Consider the following 17,639-nt stretch of genomic DNA (forward strand, 5'->3'; position numbering starts at 1 on the left):
CCATATGCACTCACCCACATCATGACCCCACCTATACCATTGTGCCATCTCATACCATCTGTGTCAAGCTGTGCATCTAAAACCAGTTCCTATGGCCTTTATAATGTCAATGAAAGCACATGTTAACTCATATCCACCTTTCAATTCCCTTCACCCTCATATCTTTCATACTAGCTGACCCAGTGACCAACATGGGCAGACCTCAAGACCTGTGCTGAAATGAAGTAAAGTTCTGTCTTATGATGACTTCTCTATTCTGTCAGAAGAAAACCCCTTATTGATTAAAAACCCATTCACGACAATGAAATTGCTTCAATTGCATAATCCTTTTTTAACCCAGGCATTGGTTTTTATAGCCCCATATTAAAGATGTGGTAAACAGTTAAAGCTGTTAGTGAGTTTTGAGAAGATTTGTAGCTTAGATTGAGGTTCGGGATGTAGGTTTTCTCTCTGAGCTGGAAGGTTCGTATTCAGACATTTCGTCACCATAATAGGTAACGTCTTCAGTGAGCCTCTGATGGAAGCACTAGTGGTGCAGCCCGCTTCTGTTTATGTGTTTGGATTTCCTTGAGTTGGTGATGTAATTTGCTGTTATTTTTCTCAGTGAGTGGTAAATGGGATCCATGTCAATATGTTTGTTGATAGAGGTTTGGTTAGAATGTCATGCTTGTAGGAATTCTCATGGGTGTCTCTGTTTGGCTTGTCTGAGGTTGGATGTGTTGTCCCAGTCGAAGTAGTATCCTTCCTCATCCATATGTAGGATGTCGACTGAGACAACACATCCAACCTAGGACAAGCCAAACAGAGACACACAGGAGAATTCCAACAAGATGGCATTCCAGCGGAACGCTATCAACAAACACATTGACGTGGATCCCATTTACCATCCCCTGAGAAAATGAATAGGAAATGATGTCACCACTGGAAATGACATCACCAACCCAGGGAAACCCACATAAATACAAAGCGGGCTAACACCACCAGTCCTTCATCCGGAGGCTCACTGAAGGTGTTACCTAGTATGGTGACGAAAAGTCTGAAAGCAAACCTTGCAGCTCAGTGAACAAACCTACATCCAGAACTTAAAGCTGTCAAACTATGAACTGACCAGCACCTACTGTAAGAATGTCAACTGTGAAATCGCTCTTAAGTAGTATGTTAATATTCCTCAGGCTTATGTTATTAACAGTTCTTTTTATTCTAATAGAGACTAAATGAAATTAAAATACCAGGAAATTGACATGTTTTTGCAGCTTGACAATTAGGAAAGGATTTAAATGTATCCACAGTTTATGCACATTGTATTCATGTCTACTTTTAACAATTCAAAAATTCTTCCGAACTCTGTCAGAGGGCTCTTGACTTCTTTAAATTCCATAAAATGTTTTTTTCTCATTTCACTGTCTTTGATTTGGCATGTCTAATTACAAATTCACAAATTAATCTCTTCAAACTGTTTAATTCAGATGTTTCCGAATTTAGACATTTGTAATTATCAGACAAAAACTTATTAAGTTGGTGATTAATATCAAAATTTATTAAATATAAGCAAAATAAAACAATACATTTATCTAACAATCAAGCAACTAAAAACAGGAAGCAAGGTTATGCTTATCCAAGATGGAGAACAGACTTTAACTTAGATGGCCAATCCAGAAACTGGCTCAATGACAAGAAATTTAGTCATACAAATGGTCCTGAGTCTTGTTTTTGTTTGTTTGCTGGAGTTATACCTACCCTCACAAAATTAAAGGGTGTAGTTAAGATTGAATTAATTAGTAATGGTTTAATAGTCAATTTGATTGAATCTGTCTTTGTTATCATGGGGAGTTTTGGACAATGTTTGGAGTACACTACTCTAAGCTACAGATTTGGCTATGGAGTCTTAGGACATCTTAAACTAATTCTTAAATTATGTGCACTATAACTTATCAGCAAGCTGTTGCTCCTTTCTTCTGAGTCTCATTATCATCAATTGATTATAACTTCATCATTGATTTAGCTTCCTACGTTCGTGCTCAGGCTGTAACCCGTACACTACACAGTCCAGTGGGTACATTGCCTTATACGCAATGACAGTGAAGTGTTTTATAATGATCACCTATCTTAAAATGATCAGTCTTCTACTCACTGGTGTGTCTGTGGTTTAACATCCTCAGGTCAGTCTATAATAATAAGATTTTGGATATGTCTTATTTCTGTTGTATTCACTGTTGTTTTTCAAAGCATTTACCTTTTCACAGTTAGTATAAGGATATTATTATAAATAATATAAGAAAACAAACCATTATTAATTACTAATTATTAGTTATTTATTTCATAATTACATTGTGATCTAGGTGTTGGTTTTAATGCAATCAGGTGTTACTGGCTGACTACTTTGTAAAGCCAATGATTACTGTAACAGCACAAGGAGTTTTGTATCAAAGACAATTTATTAATATAACTTAGCCTTGCTAGACCAGCGATGTGCATGTATTATAAAATATCTATAGAAATGACCACATTAAGCAACAAAATACATCAAACTAAAAATCAAAATCTGAAATCTATGCTCACTCAATGCTCATTCCTTAAAAACCCATTTGTTACATTGAAGTTTTTTTAAGCAATTAATCCCTTATAAATACAGCACATATGTTCATCATCCAGTATCATAATTTTATAACCTTTTGGAGCTGTCAGTCAGCTGGACAGACACACCCTTGCGATAGTGATAGGTTGTGCCATCAGTCATGCAGCACAAATCATTTAATGACAACATTCAGGCTTATGTCAGCAAACAGAGTGAAATAACTAGGCAAAAGTGAGGACTGCAGATGATGGAAATCAGAGTCTAGATTAGAGTGGTGCTGGAAAAACACAGCAAGTCAGGCAGCATCCGAGGAGCAGGAAAATCAATTAACAAGCAAGGCTTAAAATGTATTGGCAGCTTGACAGCTCCAATCAGTTTGTTCAGTTTTCAGATAAATTCATATCTGATTTCAACAATCCAAAAGGACATCTTATCTTTCCCAAATCTGTCTTTACACCCCTCAAAAAGATGCACCTTACTTTTCCAGGATGGTATCTACCTCTACAAAGAACACTTAACAGGTTTAGACCTTATCCTGGCAAGTGTAAAGCCCACCGTCATGTTTTGGATATCTTGGTAACAAAACTTCGATCCTTTTAAAGGTATCTGTGTATTTACATGTGCAACTGCTCTTTGTGTACTGCAGATTGTGCCCTACAACCCACAAACTGTCATTAATATTTGATAAATTATTGGTTTAAATTGAGGCAGATCAATTTTTAAAGCCAAAGGTATTCAGGGATTTGGTATATGTAGATCAGTCATTGTCTCATTGAATGGTGGGACAGGCTTGATGGGCTAAATGGCCCTCTGTTTACCTATGATTCTGTGATAAAGGAAGCAACTTGTATAGCAAATTTTCAGCAACTCCAATAGTATATGTAGAAATTAGCTGAAAATGTGTTGCTGGAAAAGCGCAGCAGGTCAGGCAGCATCCAAGGAGCAGGAGAGTCGACGTTTGCCCGAAACATCGACTCTCTTGCTCCCTGGATGCTGCCTGACCTGCTGCACTTTTCCAGCAACACATTTTCAGCTCTGATCTCCAGAATCTGCAGTTCTCACTTTCTCCTATGTAGAAATGAGGACAGAGTTAAAGTTTCAGGTCAATAACTTTTAATTAGACCATAGATCTACTTGCCTAAGTGTAAAACTGTGCACATCAGCCACCATGCCTAGAAGTATCTTAATTTTTATTTCTATTTTAAAAAACCGTGTTACTGAGTGTGGTTTTAAATGTACCATTCCTTGTTATGAAAGATAATTGACATTGAATGTATGTCTTCCTCCTTGGTTTGGAGAAAACGTTACTACTCAAAAGTCCCTAAAGTTATAACAGAAAGCTTGAGAGAGCTCGGTGCAGTCTGTGGATGAGGTTGTGCTAAACAGCCCCCCCAAAAAAGGTCAAATAATTAACAACACAAATGAACAGAGTTGTAAATGTTTTCACAGTCAAGACATATTCAGTTCAGATGATGATGATAAACAAGTTGAGCTCTCCTTCAGTAAACCCCCAGAGTGTAGTAATTCCTCGTAACACACACCCACCAATAGTTTATTTCCTGTTTATTACTACTCATGAGCCTGACAATAACTAGCTTCAGTGTTTGTTTTTATGCAGCTTCACTGCTTGGACTTGTAAAATTGGGTGCAGCCTTCCAGCCTTCAGTGACCTGAGAATTTGAGGTATTAGGTGATGGAGCCTATCTAAATAATGAATGGCTTTAGTTGTTAAATGCTTAACTTTCAATCAAAGACTACTTTTAAAATGATTCCACAGACAGTTCAACTGGCTTTGTTGGAAAATGATGATGAGATTATTAAGTCTTTGGAAATTCATACATTGCTATTATATATATTTTGTTTAAGTGACACACACCTAAGGATATTGGTAAATTGATGTATGTTTGAAATGAAGACAAATAAACAGTTTGTATTCCTCTGGGGGTCAGTAAAATTCAACTTGCAGTTTTCCGACTGTAGTTTTGCAAAATAATAAACTTTCTTTTGGAGACCTTAGTAATAAATATATATAATCACTCAGTGATACATTGCTACGATTTGTGGGTTCTTAATCTCAGAAGTGTCATCTCCAGCTGTGCTATTAGTAAATGAAAACAGATGAGTCCCAGGCGTCACCTGAAGAGATGAAACCAAGCTTGAGCAATATCATGCATGAGGGGCCATGATAGAATTAACTTTTATTTTCAAGTGAGAAATTTGCAAGTTAAATTACTCTTCCTTGAGGAGACAAGGAAAGCTGCATCTTATATGAGAGCGATTAACAAAATGATGCACTAATTTGAGTCAGTCGAGCATATGGGTTTTAAATTTGCCTTTATAATTAATACAAACAGATTGAGTTGTTTGAATATAGGACATGGCTTACTTCCAATGCAAATGAGTCTGCTGGTATTAAAAATAGGAAGATCCTTGTCGCTGATATTAAGAGGACAGGCAAGTGCGTTGCCTGTTTTCTAATTTACTGATGATTGAGACATCTGCAGGAATATTGAAATGAGGACAAATAGTGAACAAGGACACCAGGCATATCAAGAACTGATTAAAGTGAAGAAAAATGAAGACAATTGATTACCAGCTGTCTATCTTTAGGGGCATGGTGGTTGGTGAAAAGGTTTTTTTTCCCCCTAATTGCTGAAATGTTTCAGGAAGTTTAAAAATTTCTTAGGTCCTGATACCATCAGAATTTATTTCACATGCACTCGAAGTCAACTCATTGCAAGGTCGAGAACATCAGGTGTCAGAAAAAAAGTTGAAATATTTCCAGAAGTACACTGAGTCGAGCAGTTCGGTGCTTAAAATCGTATGAGGAAGATAGCCAGCTTGAAATAGATGTCTCACACCTATTGAGCCCATTCATCCTAATTAGTTGATTTCTCTGCTCCAGTCATATAGATGAGTTGCTCTCAAATTAACTTTGGTCATTCCAAGGTGTTTGTCAGAAATTTCAGTTTGCCTTGATGTACTTGGAATGTCACAAGGTCCACATACTCCCATGGTAGCAGTTGATTGTGATTACATGGGATAGTCACAACTTCTCTGGACAGTCAGTGATTCTGTTATGCCCATTGGAGATGTCCACATTATCCCAAGGCCTGCAGTAGGAGCTTTTGCAAGGTGTGTATAACTTGTGCTCTTTTGAATTCTTTCCTCCTAGTGTATATTCATTCACTTCTGTTGTGACAACCAGAAACCCTTACATGTATAAAATCTACTGGTCCTAGATTTTCATCTGATTTTCAAGGCGTGTATGGATGGCTATATTCATAAAATTGCGAGCCATGTTTTCCAGAGGGAAAGATGAGGAACAGTGAGTAGTGAACCTTGAAACAGGCATGCCTTCCTTTCAGTATGAATATTATTCTGGCCATGTCATCCTGTATATAATTCCTCCCATTCTGTACTTCTGAGTAAAAACCATAAAGAATGCCCATTCGAAATGACTGCAATGTTGGCAGGTTGTGGTCCATACGTTGCATGATATAATCGCTAAGTGTTCTTTGTAAAGAGGACCAGCAGGGATACATGGCCAAACAGTGAGTTGCAAAGTGTGCAGTAAATCCATTATCGGTAATTCAAAGTAACTCTTATGCAGTTTGATGCTATGATCTCCTTTGAGGAAGTAGTCTTGGGATTTGCGCTTTCAAAGTGCACCTATATTCTAGACCAGCTAGCTGTTGCTGTGCTCCTCATGCAGGAAAATTCACTGATTTTTGAGAACATCGAACAGTGGACAATTAATAAAGTCTTGATATTCCCTTCCACGATTCAAAGTCATGACCATATCTTAAATTTGAAGCCAAAAGCCTGCATACAAGCAATAGAAGCATTTATAATAAATCTTTGTTACTGTGTCCTTAGCCAGTAAAACTTATGATTCTAATTACAGATGCCACCCATATTGTCCTGTGATGAATGAGCGTGTTCAATGGAGACCACATTGTTCCTTATTAGTTTAACAATAATACCTTTCAGTCTTGTACAGGTTATATATTGCAACCTTAGGATATCTCAAGGTGTTTGCCTGCCAGCTTAAACAACCCACATCTATCAATTTATGACTGGTACATTTCTGGTAAAAAGAATGATCTGTCAGTCAGTTATTGGTAAATTTGGTTACAAGTGAAAATTTGGTTACAAGTGAAAATTTGGTCAAGCCAGTTCCTTGAATGGTGCAATAATATTTTTGCATCCTCTTGAAAATGGAAATTGGTCCTTGTTTTAAAGTCTCATCTGAAAGACATACCTCTGACCAGAAAGGAAAATAAATAACTTGCATTCATATAATATCCCAAACTGCTTTACAGTAAACTTTTTAATGTGTTGATACTGTTGTAGCATTTTGTAACTTAGCAAGCTCCCAAAAACGAATGGAGGCCAAATGACCAGATAGCCTATTTCAGTAATGTTGATTCATGGATGAATGTTGGCCAATGCACCAGGAAAAATTCTCCCGTTTTTTCTTTCAAATAATGCCATGGGGCTTTTTTATACACCAGAGGGAACTCCTCAGTTTTACATCCAAGTCATTGTCATTTGCATAGAGTTCCCTCAATATTGTACTGGAGTTATCAACCTAGACATTGTCTTTAAGGGGAGGATTTGTTTTTACCCTGGAAAGGGGCAAACATGGAGACAGGTGACACTGTGCATTGCCAGCGAGCTTGCGGATCTGCCAGCTCCATCCCATCCTGTCCCATTTTCCTAGGGCCAGGAACAAGGACAGCAGGGCAGTAGCAAGTTGAGCTACTTAAAGACTGATTGTCAAAGGCTCATTAGAACTTTCCATTTGATCTCCAGCCCCCTGAAAACAATAGGGAACAACTCAGCTGCCTGAAGTGGTAGGTGGAGGGGGGTGGTCAGTGATCAAGCAGGCTTTGTGGCCTTCCCTACTGGCTTCAGTTGCAAATGCAAGCCTTCCTGTAGCGATTCTCCTTTCACGGTGGTGGCCTGGCTGAGGAGAGCATTTCTTTTATTGAACATTTGAAAACTTTGGAGAGAGGGAACACTCATCTTAAGGTGTCCTCTCTTCCCTGTTTGCTGCTGCTTCAATGTTGGAATGCATCCTCTTGACAATTGTCCTCAATTAACCAGGCCTGCTCTCTGATGACTAATTGTTCAATTTGTGGATCATCACTGGGCTATCATTTTCCACATGTTGCAAACTTTTGACCCTTGATTGACCAAATATCAGATCCCAAAGTCCATAGATAAAATCCTACCCCAAATAGGACTAATATAGTCTTCTGACTCAGAGGCAAGAATGCCATGACCTGGGGCTGGCCGTAACACTTATTGTAAAGAAGTGATGTGCTCCGGTTTTGGAGTGGGGCTGAATGTGTAATTTCTTTTACTCAGAACAGTAAGCAATACTACCTGTTCACTGAAGTATCAGTGTAGAAGTGATTTTTAAAACAGAGTCTTTGTTTCAACAACTTCCAAGAAAGGAAATCCATTCGAGTGTGCATGCAGAATCTCTGTCATTACACTACTACATTGTACCAAAGAGCATTTAATTTGATCTGGCACATAGCACGATGCCATTTATTCAGTATTAAAGATCATAATTTTTCACATATTGTCTGTAAATAAATCACTCTTTTCAGCTATAAAATGCTATATTTGGATTTGTAGTTAGCATCAGTTTTTCTCCCCAGAATGGTAAGTTTTATTTACCTTGCACTGCGGTTCCACATAAGCGCTTGCAGGTGATATATGCTGAGTTATGAAGAGTTGTTGTTATTGTTGCTGCAGAGTACAGCACAGTGGCTCAATGGTTTACACTGCTGCCTCACAGCACCAGGGAACCAGGTTCGATTCCACCTGCAGGCGACTGGTCTGCATGGACTTTGCACATTCTCTCCCTGTCTGCATAAGTTTCCTCCGGGTGCTCTGGTTTCCTCCCACAATCCAAAGATTTGCAGGTTAGGTGGATTGGCCATAGTAAGTTGCACATCGTGTCCAGGAGTGTGCAGATTAGGTGGGTTAGCCATGGGAAATGGAGGGCTGCAGGGTTAGGGTGGAGATGGGAGGGTTGCTTTTTGGAGGATCGGTGTGGACATGATGGGCTGAATAGCCTGTTTCCACACTATAGGGATTCTGTGATCTATGATCTTCAAGGTACAGACACACTAATGGTATGGCAAGTGACTTCATGCAAGATGAGTGAAGTAATTTGCTAACTGGTCATGAAACTCTGCTGTATAGAAGAAGTTTGGCATTAGTAAATAACTCCTTTGAGAATGGAAGAAGAAGGAATCTACCATGAAGAAGATTCCCAAGGCCAAATGTACCATCAGAACAAGGAGCAGCTGCCAGCCTTCTCTTCGAATCGTTGGATCCTTAGTGTGGAAGCAGACCATTCAGCCCATTGAGTCCAACTCCCATCCTATCCCTGTAACACTGCATTTCCGTTTCTCTTGTGAGTCATTTATCAGAACAGGTCCTCAAAACTCTTTGGAACCAAATCATCATCGTCATCCAACAAGTATTTCACACCAACAGCTTGTTGCTATGGTTACGTTATGGCAAGAAACAGTTTAGTGTCATGACAGAAAACTAAGATTGCTCCAAGAGTACCCATGGCCTTGATGCCAAAATTATTAGTTTCAAGCAATTTGTCATCAAACAGTGGCTAAAATATTAATACCCAGTAGGATGAAATGCCCATCAATTTCAATATGTCCAGCAAACAGATTGTGGAGTGGAGATGTTAGAGTCACGGAGTTTAACAGCACAGAAGGACTCTGTTTAGTCCGTGTGTCTGTGATCGTCTCCAAACATCCGTCCAGTCTAATCCCATTTTCCAGCACTTGACCCATAACCTTGTACATTTTTTTTATGTATTCATCTAAATACTACTTCAGTGTCTTGAGGGTTCCTGCCTTTACCAGTCTTTTGGGCAGTGTATTTCAAACCCATTCCTCTGGGTGAGTTGTTTTCCTCAATTCTCCTGTAAACTGCCTGCTTATCACCTCAAAAAAAAGAGCCATGGTCATTGACCCTTCCCTTCTCCCTATCTATCCCTCTCTGTCTCTCAGAATTTTGTTCACATCCATCAGGTTCCCCCACCTTAGCCTTCTCTGTTACAAGGTAGACAACTCTTGCTTATCTAGTCTTGATAGCTGACTCACTCCAACCCTGGACGGTGGATATCCTCTGCACCCCTCCAGTGCAATCACATCCTTCCTCTTGTGTTGCAACCAGGCTCTGTAAACTACTTCAGCTGGGGCTTAACTAATGTCATATGCAGCTCCATCATTAGCTTCTTGTTCTTGTATTCAATGCCTTGATTAATAAAGTATTCCATATGCACCTTGTTGACCTATCCTGCTGCCTTCAAAGATCAATGGACATGCCCACCAAGATCTGTCTGATCTTTAGTACTTCCTATGGTCCTAATGTTCAACCTGTACTGCCTTGCTTTCTTAGTGCTCCCAAAATGCATCACCATATACCTTTCAAGATTGAAATCCATTTGCCACTGTTCAGCCCATCTGACTGGCCTGTTTATATTGTCTTGCAGCCTCAGGCTTCACTCCTTGCTATTTACCACACCATCAAGTTATTAATCAAACCTCTTACATTCATATTTAGATCATTAATATACACTGCAAAGAGCAAGGGACCCAACACTGAACCCTATGGTATGCCACTTGACACAGGTTTCCAGTCACGTAAAAACCCTTCGACCAATACTCGTGAGCTTTCGTGTCACCAGGCCAATTTTGGATTCAATTTGTCAAATTGCCCTGGAGCACTGGTTAAAAAACAAATACAGTTCTAATCAAATCTGCAAGAAATTAAAGATAAGAATCAAAATAACTTTAGCCTGCATAACCTATGGAACCAATTTAATAACTTTTGCAATTTTTCATCAAGCATTGTGCATGTCCATGACAACTGTTGGATGGATGAAGGTGGAATGAAGTTATGAATAATGTGTAGAATAGGCATCTCAGTGGGTTACATAAACAATGCAGTTGTTAATGTGGGATATGTGTCAATCCCAAATAACTGATGTGTTCAAAAGATATCAGCAAGATATAGCACCCACGTTGCAATTGTATTAAGGGGTTCAACCTTTGAACTTCTGCATCACTGAGCCATTCGTAAAACATATTCATGTAAATGGAGTAGGTAGATGGGTGATGAAGAAAGAAACCTGACAGAGTGGGAAATGTGTGCTGCCTGGTTTGATGTTTTATGTTGTTTCGTTTTCAGTTTGAGAGTTGCTATTTCTGCATTACCTGTCTTCAGATCTTTTAAAAAAAAATGCAAGATGTCCAATTCAGGCAATAAAAAAGATGATTATGTGGAGGAGCAGTTATGAAAGTGATGGTGCCACATCTGAGCCAGAGTGGGATCCTTATTATAATGCCATAGCCAAAGAGACTCAAAATAAATGATAAACTCTATGCATTAGATGCTGAAAGCAATGATTTGCCACATTAATTTAGTATGAATTGCCAGTTTTTTTTTAGTTCTTCGCTGGTTTATATTTTGGTTTGAGCTTCAGAGGTTGACTTGAATGCTGACATTTATAGTTTATTCATATACCGACTTCAATGTCAAAAAATGTCCCAAGGTGCTTCCCAGGAGCATTCCAAAATAAAATGTCATGATTTGGAGATGCCGGTGTTGGACTGGGGTGTACAAAGTTAAAAATCATACAACACCAGGTTATAATCCAACAGGTTTAATTGGAAGCACACTAGCTTTCGGTAACTACCACCTGATGAAGGAGTGACGCTCCGAAAGCTAGTGTGCTTCCAATTAAACCTGTTGGACTATAACCTGGTGTTGTGTGAAAAAATAAAATGTGACAGTGATAGGGAAGGGTGAGATCAGGGAGGTATTTGAAAGTGGGCTCGGGAGCTTTAAACTAAAGATGTTACTTGAGTAGGAGTCCATTTAGGAGGAGAAAGTGAGGACTGCAGATGCTGGAGGGCTCAGGCGAAACGTCGATTCTCCTGCTCCTTGAATGCTGCCTGACCTGCTGCACTTTTCCAGTAACACATTTTCAGCTAGGAGTCCATTTAGGTCAGTGAACACAAATGATAGGTGAATGAGACTTGTTCTGAGTTAGAACATAGGCAGCAGAGTTTTGGATGACCTTATGTTTACAGAGGGTAGATTGAAGCCAACCAAGCAGGGGTTGTTGAAAAGCTCCTGGTCCAAAAGTGACAAAGTCTTGATTGAATTAACAGATGGATCTTCATCAATACCCGTCACTGCTATCCCTTCACCACCAGCACTTCGTCCATGTTCCTCCTCAAAATCTTTTGTGTGTGTGTTTTTCTGAGAGAAATAGAGAGAAAATTGGTGATTCTAAGGGTGAGAATTAAAGAAACTCGTTTCTAAAATTTCAGTAGAATATAAATAATTAACTTGTGATCAGAGTTGATTATGGATGTCTTGGAACGTCCTGCTATTTCTGAAGTTCATATCTGCTCCTGGAGATACTGTAAATACACCACGCAAATCTCTAAACCAGCTCAGAACCCTCTGTACCCATGTGAACAGCCATGTTATCCTTTTATCATATTGTAAGGGGAAGAAAAATTGTTTAAAGGCACAAAATCCAATTTTTACTTCCTCAATATCTGAGGATAGTTAAGTGTATAATAGCTGTGGGAAGTCTCTGATATTGTTTATTTAATTCTGTAATGGTTATTGAATGAAGCAAAGCATCTATCTCAGTGTAATGAAGTCACATAGTTCAAAGCTGTGTGCAAGTGGAAATTACCCGTATCATTTTATTTATAGGTTATAAACATTAAAGTATCATTGAAAATGTGGAACTCTGGGGACATCTAATGCGCATGGAAATTTACCAGGCACATGTCAGTGTGTTTTAGGGATTAAACACCATTATGTTGCTGATGGCTGTTGCTGCTGGTGCAGAAATCAGAACTGAAATTATACAAGCTGGTTTCTGGAAGACAGCATGCCCTCCGGTGAGGTGCTACTGCTTGTCACCTCTCTGCCTCCAAAGGGAACTGAGACTGCCCAGTGATGGTAAATTTAGCAGCATAGCATATGAGCCTGGCATCTGTGGGCGGTTGGCAGAGCGAAGCCCTCCAGAATAATTGTGGTACACGTAAACAATATGTCAAAACGGAGAAGAGTCATCCAAGAGGCTGAGCTCTCAGGGCATGTATTTGTCAGTGCTGCTGACCTCATGTCACAGCCTGTAATGAGCATACCAATATGATGGGTGGGAGTGTTCAGAATTTTGTTTGGGGGGAGGGGGGGGGGGTGGGAGTGGGAGTGAACACTATGGCTTTTTATTGTGGCAGTAATTTGGGTCTTGTGGTTTCCAGTTACAATAGATTAACAGTACAATAAATACATGTTTTTTGCACATCATGGAGAAACAGCATGCAAAAAAAAATCTGGTGTAGTTTTTCTGAGATTCTTCCATTCGCACAATGTGTTAATATAGTATAATAGCTGTGTGTAATAGCAGTGGCTGTAAACATGTCAAACTGTGACAATTAGCCTAAATTTATGGCAGTACAGTGACCAGCTAACCAGACAAACTAAGCTTAGAACGATTCAGGTTTCTCTCCAGTGGATTGTGTTTGAAATTGTCTAAATGCTTATCTATCTGTTACCCTCTATTTATTTGAGTGCTTCTAAACCAATACAGAAAACTAATAAGATGTACAGATATAAAAGAATACAGAATTACGAATCTGAAACAAGAATGAAATATGCTGGCAATAATGAAATATGCTGGCAATATACAGTGGTCAGTTAAATCTAACAACTATGTGAAAGTAAACACAAGAACATAAGAAATAAGAGCTGGAGTAGGCCACTTAGCTCTTCAATATGATCATGGCTAATCTTCTATAACAACACAATTTTCCTGCTCTATCTCCACATTTCTTAATTTTCTTAGTAAACTGTCTACCTTTCTCTTGAATGTACTTAACAACTGAGCATCCACAGCTCTCTGCAGTCAATAAAAATGCCAAAGATTTGCATCCCTCTGAAGAAATTAAGAATTTTTTCCTCATTTTGTCCTTAGCGTCAGACACTTTATTCCAAGTCTGTCACTCTGTTCTGGATTCGTCGAACAGTAGAAACGTTTTCTCGGCATCTATTCTGTTAAGGCCCTTTAAGAAATTTAAATGTTTTAAATAGGTTAGTTTGGATTCTTCTAAACTCTAGGAAATGTGGGTCTAGTATAATAAATTTTTGTTCACAGGAAATTCCCTAATCTCAGAAATTGATCTAGCGTTTTGTTTTGATGCACTTCCTTTAGGGCAAATACATCCTGCCTCAGGTGAGGAGGCCAAATCTGTGCTCAATATTGCATGTGTGACATCACCATTGCCCTTTTCTAATTGCAGTATGATGTCTTTACTCTGATATTGTAATCCCTTTGGAACAAAAGCTAACGAACTATTGGTCTTCCCAACTGTTTGCTATATTTGGCATGTTATCATTCTGTGATTCGTGTCCAAGGACACCTGGTATCTCTGAAGGCAAACATTTCTGTATCTCTCTCTCTTCAAGACTTTGTTTTTTTATTTTTCTTTGCAAAATGGATAACCTCATACTTGGCCACATTATATTCCATCTGACATATATTTGCATTCTCCCCCAACCTTACATATCCTAGTGTAGCCACTTTGTGCTCCCTGTAATGTTTACTTTCTCATTTAACTTTGTATCATTAATAGAGTGTATGTATTCCACTCAAATGTTTCACCCAAGTTGTAATTAGATTATAAATAACTAATCCATGTGTCAGCCCTATGGTTATCACCTGCCAGCCTGAGTATTTCCCTTTCATTTCTCCAGTGTTTTCTGTCAATTAAACTCATCAATTCATGTTAATACAGTGCCTCCCCATCTTCAAAATGTTTTTTGAAAATTCAAATGCACTAAGGCTCATCCTTACCTACCTTGGTAGTTATCTCTTCATAAAACTCTTCACATATCTGTCAAACACAATATCATTTTCCTACTTCTGTATTGGCTCTGCTTAATACATATGTTCTTTTTAATTGCTCTGTTGTGATGTCCTCAAAAAAAGGTTCTAGCATTTTGCCGATTACTGATGTAAGGCTTACTGTCCTTTGGTTCCCTGTTTGTTTTTTTTTAACAAAGAGAGAGAAATGTTATCCTTGCTGTTTTCCAATCCTTAGAAACTATCCTCGATTCTGAGAAACTCACATTTACCCACTTTTGCTGCAACTATCTCTTTTAAATCATTAGAATGCACAATGTCAGGCCCAAGAGATTTGTCTTCACTTAGTTCTATTAATTTCTCTAGGTATTAGTTCATTATTTGTACTGTATTGATTTATTTAAGCTCCTCATTCTTGCTAGACTCTTGGTTTCCCATTATATGTACTATGATGAGCATACATGTGCTTTGAACTTCTTATATTTTTAACTCCCCCTTCTGATTTATTCACTCCTATGAAGGTGTCTGCTGAACAATTCCAAAAGGTATCATTGTTATGTTGTCTCACTTGAGATTTTGCTGTCCCTTGATTTGAGAATGATGTCTCCTCATTCAGAAGTTTCTACCATGGGTCTTTATGTGACTGAACAGGGTGAATCTTTACCTGCAGATCATTGAGCACATGGAGCTGGATGTCCCCACGTAGTAGTGGGATCAAGGCTGCAGCATTTATTTCCTTTTCCTTCCTTTATACCAGTTCTTTCTCACCATTAAGATGTTTTGACCCTGAGCAGATGAAGCTTATTGGACAACTTGTCAACATTTTGAATGATTGGTAGCAAGCTCCTCCCAGTCATTAATATCAATATGTCTACACTTTACGCAGAATTTCAGAATTGTCATTATTGTGTTTCTTGTTCTTCTCTGAAATGCTGGCCATTTGAGAGTTGAGTAAAAGGATCTGGCTGGGGAATCTCTTTTCCATCAACTAGATACAGTATTGACATATTAACATTTGTTTTACATCACTTTGAATGCTTATCGAGCTGGTTTCAGGAAGAACATTAATATTTGCTCAGTGGTCCTCCCATTGACTCGTTGAATGTGTTGGTAGCATTGCTGGTCGAATTCCTCTAGCTCTCTTATAATCCAGATCTCTTTCAAATGTAGGAGTTTGTTGATGACAGCTACTCTATACACTAGGATTTTTGTTCACCTGCAGAAACTTTTGTTGTCAAGCACTCTCAACCATGGTTTGTCAAACATTCAGCTGGCATAGCTGATCAGGTGATTGGTCTCCTTGTTATTGATGTCCTTTCGAGAGAAGTGGTTGCCAAGATATAGGGAAGCGCTTGACAAATTCCAGAGTCTCTAATTCTAAATATATTGATGATGGAATATGTGACTGAGCAAGTATTGGTTGGTATGAGTTTTTGTTTGACAATGTTCAAGAACAGGCCGAGTCTCTTATGTACAAAATAGAAATGATTGAGAGTGTTTTGCAAATCCATACAGAGTGGAGAATGCCAGTCATGTTTGTTTGTGGTGGTCAGTTTAGTTTTATTATAGGGACGACCAAGGTTAAAGATTTTTCCATTTTGGTATTATTTAAAAGCAAGAATTTACCAGGAACACAGTAACAGTGAAATTACCACTTTTGTACCTGCTGAGATTAAGCAGCTGAACATGAATGGTAACAATGGGGAGTACATATAGCTGTCAGCACTTTGGGTTTCATTTATCGCGGGGTGAATTCTGGTAGCTCTTGACAATGCTGTTGGCACAGAGCTTTATCTGATTGGATGCTATGCAAAGAGGAAAGAGTGAGTCAGTTTTATAAATAATAATTGATTCAACCAGGAAGTATTATCAGTATTTGATCTGTGAGCTATAGTAGGCTAGTTTATCAAAGAGATGAAATTCTGTTATATATAATTAACAATTTTTTTGTCTATTGATTCTTTAGGGATTGATGCATTCCAGTGGACCTGTTGGCCGACACCGTCAGCTTGTGTTAGTCCTAGAAGGGGAATTATACCTCATTCCATTTGCTCTACTGAAAGGGAGCTCTTCGAATGAGTATCTGTATGAACGGTTCAGTATCATCGCTGTTCCCTCAATCCGGGCTCTTCAAGGAAGCCCCAGGGTAGGAACTAGTCAAAACCCTTTTACTGTGCTGCTTCCTCATTGAACTAGCAATTTCAATAAAGCTTGCCCTGAAAACATTGCCCAGTGAAATGTATTCTAAACCAGCTATTATGTGTATGTTTTGCCTCTGCATGGCTGTATCCAAGGGACCCAGTTTTCATATATATCTCCCAAGGTTTCCATCAATTTAACCTAGTATTAACACAGGACTTCATTGCTGAGCCTGGCATTCTCTTCCCTTTCTCCCTGTCTATCTAGTGGAATCCTTATTCTCATGTTCTGAAAGTATGATTTCATCGCTGCCTTCTGCTAACTAATCCAGCACACCAGCCCCCTCCACCATGTTTCTTACCACCGTAACGACACGGTCCTGCACATCTGCATTCTTGAACTAATTAAACATTCGGTATCCTCACAATCGATTGTCATCTCCTGGAATTATGTCCTAACCTTTTCAAGGCCTGCTCAGTTTTTTCATCCCTGGACTGACCCTGTTGGACTTCTTATTATGCTCTAGAGACTTAGACTTTCACTCAGAACTCCTGTGCAATCATGTATGGCCGGGCAGTTACATTTTATCCCTCTCTCTAGCTCACCTTGCGTACTCTCTTCTCTACTTCCTAGTTTAGCTTTTACTAGATTTCACTTCTAATATTTTCTCCCTTCCTTCTTTATCATTCAGTTAACCTTAACTTATCTCTGTGATTCCTATCCGACCCTGCTCCTTTCACAGCTTTTATGTAAACCATATTGTTAAAGGAATATATTCAGAATAGTCACTCTCATTGACTCTTGTACAATTTCTATTGCCTACACTGAACTAGCTCTGGTAATGGCCAAGCCACTGTTCCTTGCTAGACATACATGTAAAGAAATATAGATTTAAAGTAATCTCAAGGTAGAGGGAACATAAGGTTGAGGCCACACTGTCCCTCTAGAATATGGCTTTAAATGTTTGAATTTTTTCCTATT

General features: G+C 38.8%; 1 protein-coding gene across 5 annotated transcripts in view; it reads left to right on the plus strand.

Moving 5' to 3' along the window:
• ttc28 (tetratricopeptide repeat domain 28) overlaps window positions 1-17,639 on the plus strand; it is a 751,433-nt gene that overhangs the window by 662,483 nt on the left and 71,311 nt on the right. For all 5 annotated transcript variants that reach the window (XM_060843565.1, XM_060843568.1, XM_060843566.1 and 2 more), the window contains one exon: window positions 16,486-16,665. In XM_060843565.1, the coding sequence (XP_060699548.1) occupies window positions 16,486-16,665 (180 nt within the window). The remainder of the gene's footprint in view (window positions 1-16,485; window positions 16,666-17,639) is intronic.

Source organism: Hemiscyllium ocellatum, chromosome 24 (genome assembly GCF_020745735.1).
Source record: "Hemiscyllium ocellatum isolate sHemOce1 chromosome 24, sHemOce1.pat.X.cur, whole genome shotgun sequence".
Lineage (NCBI taxonomy): Eukaryota > Metazoa > Chordata > Chondrichthyes > Orectolobiformes > Hemiscylliidae > Hemiscyllium > Hemiscyllium ocellatum.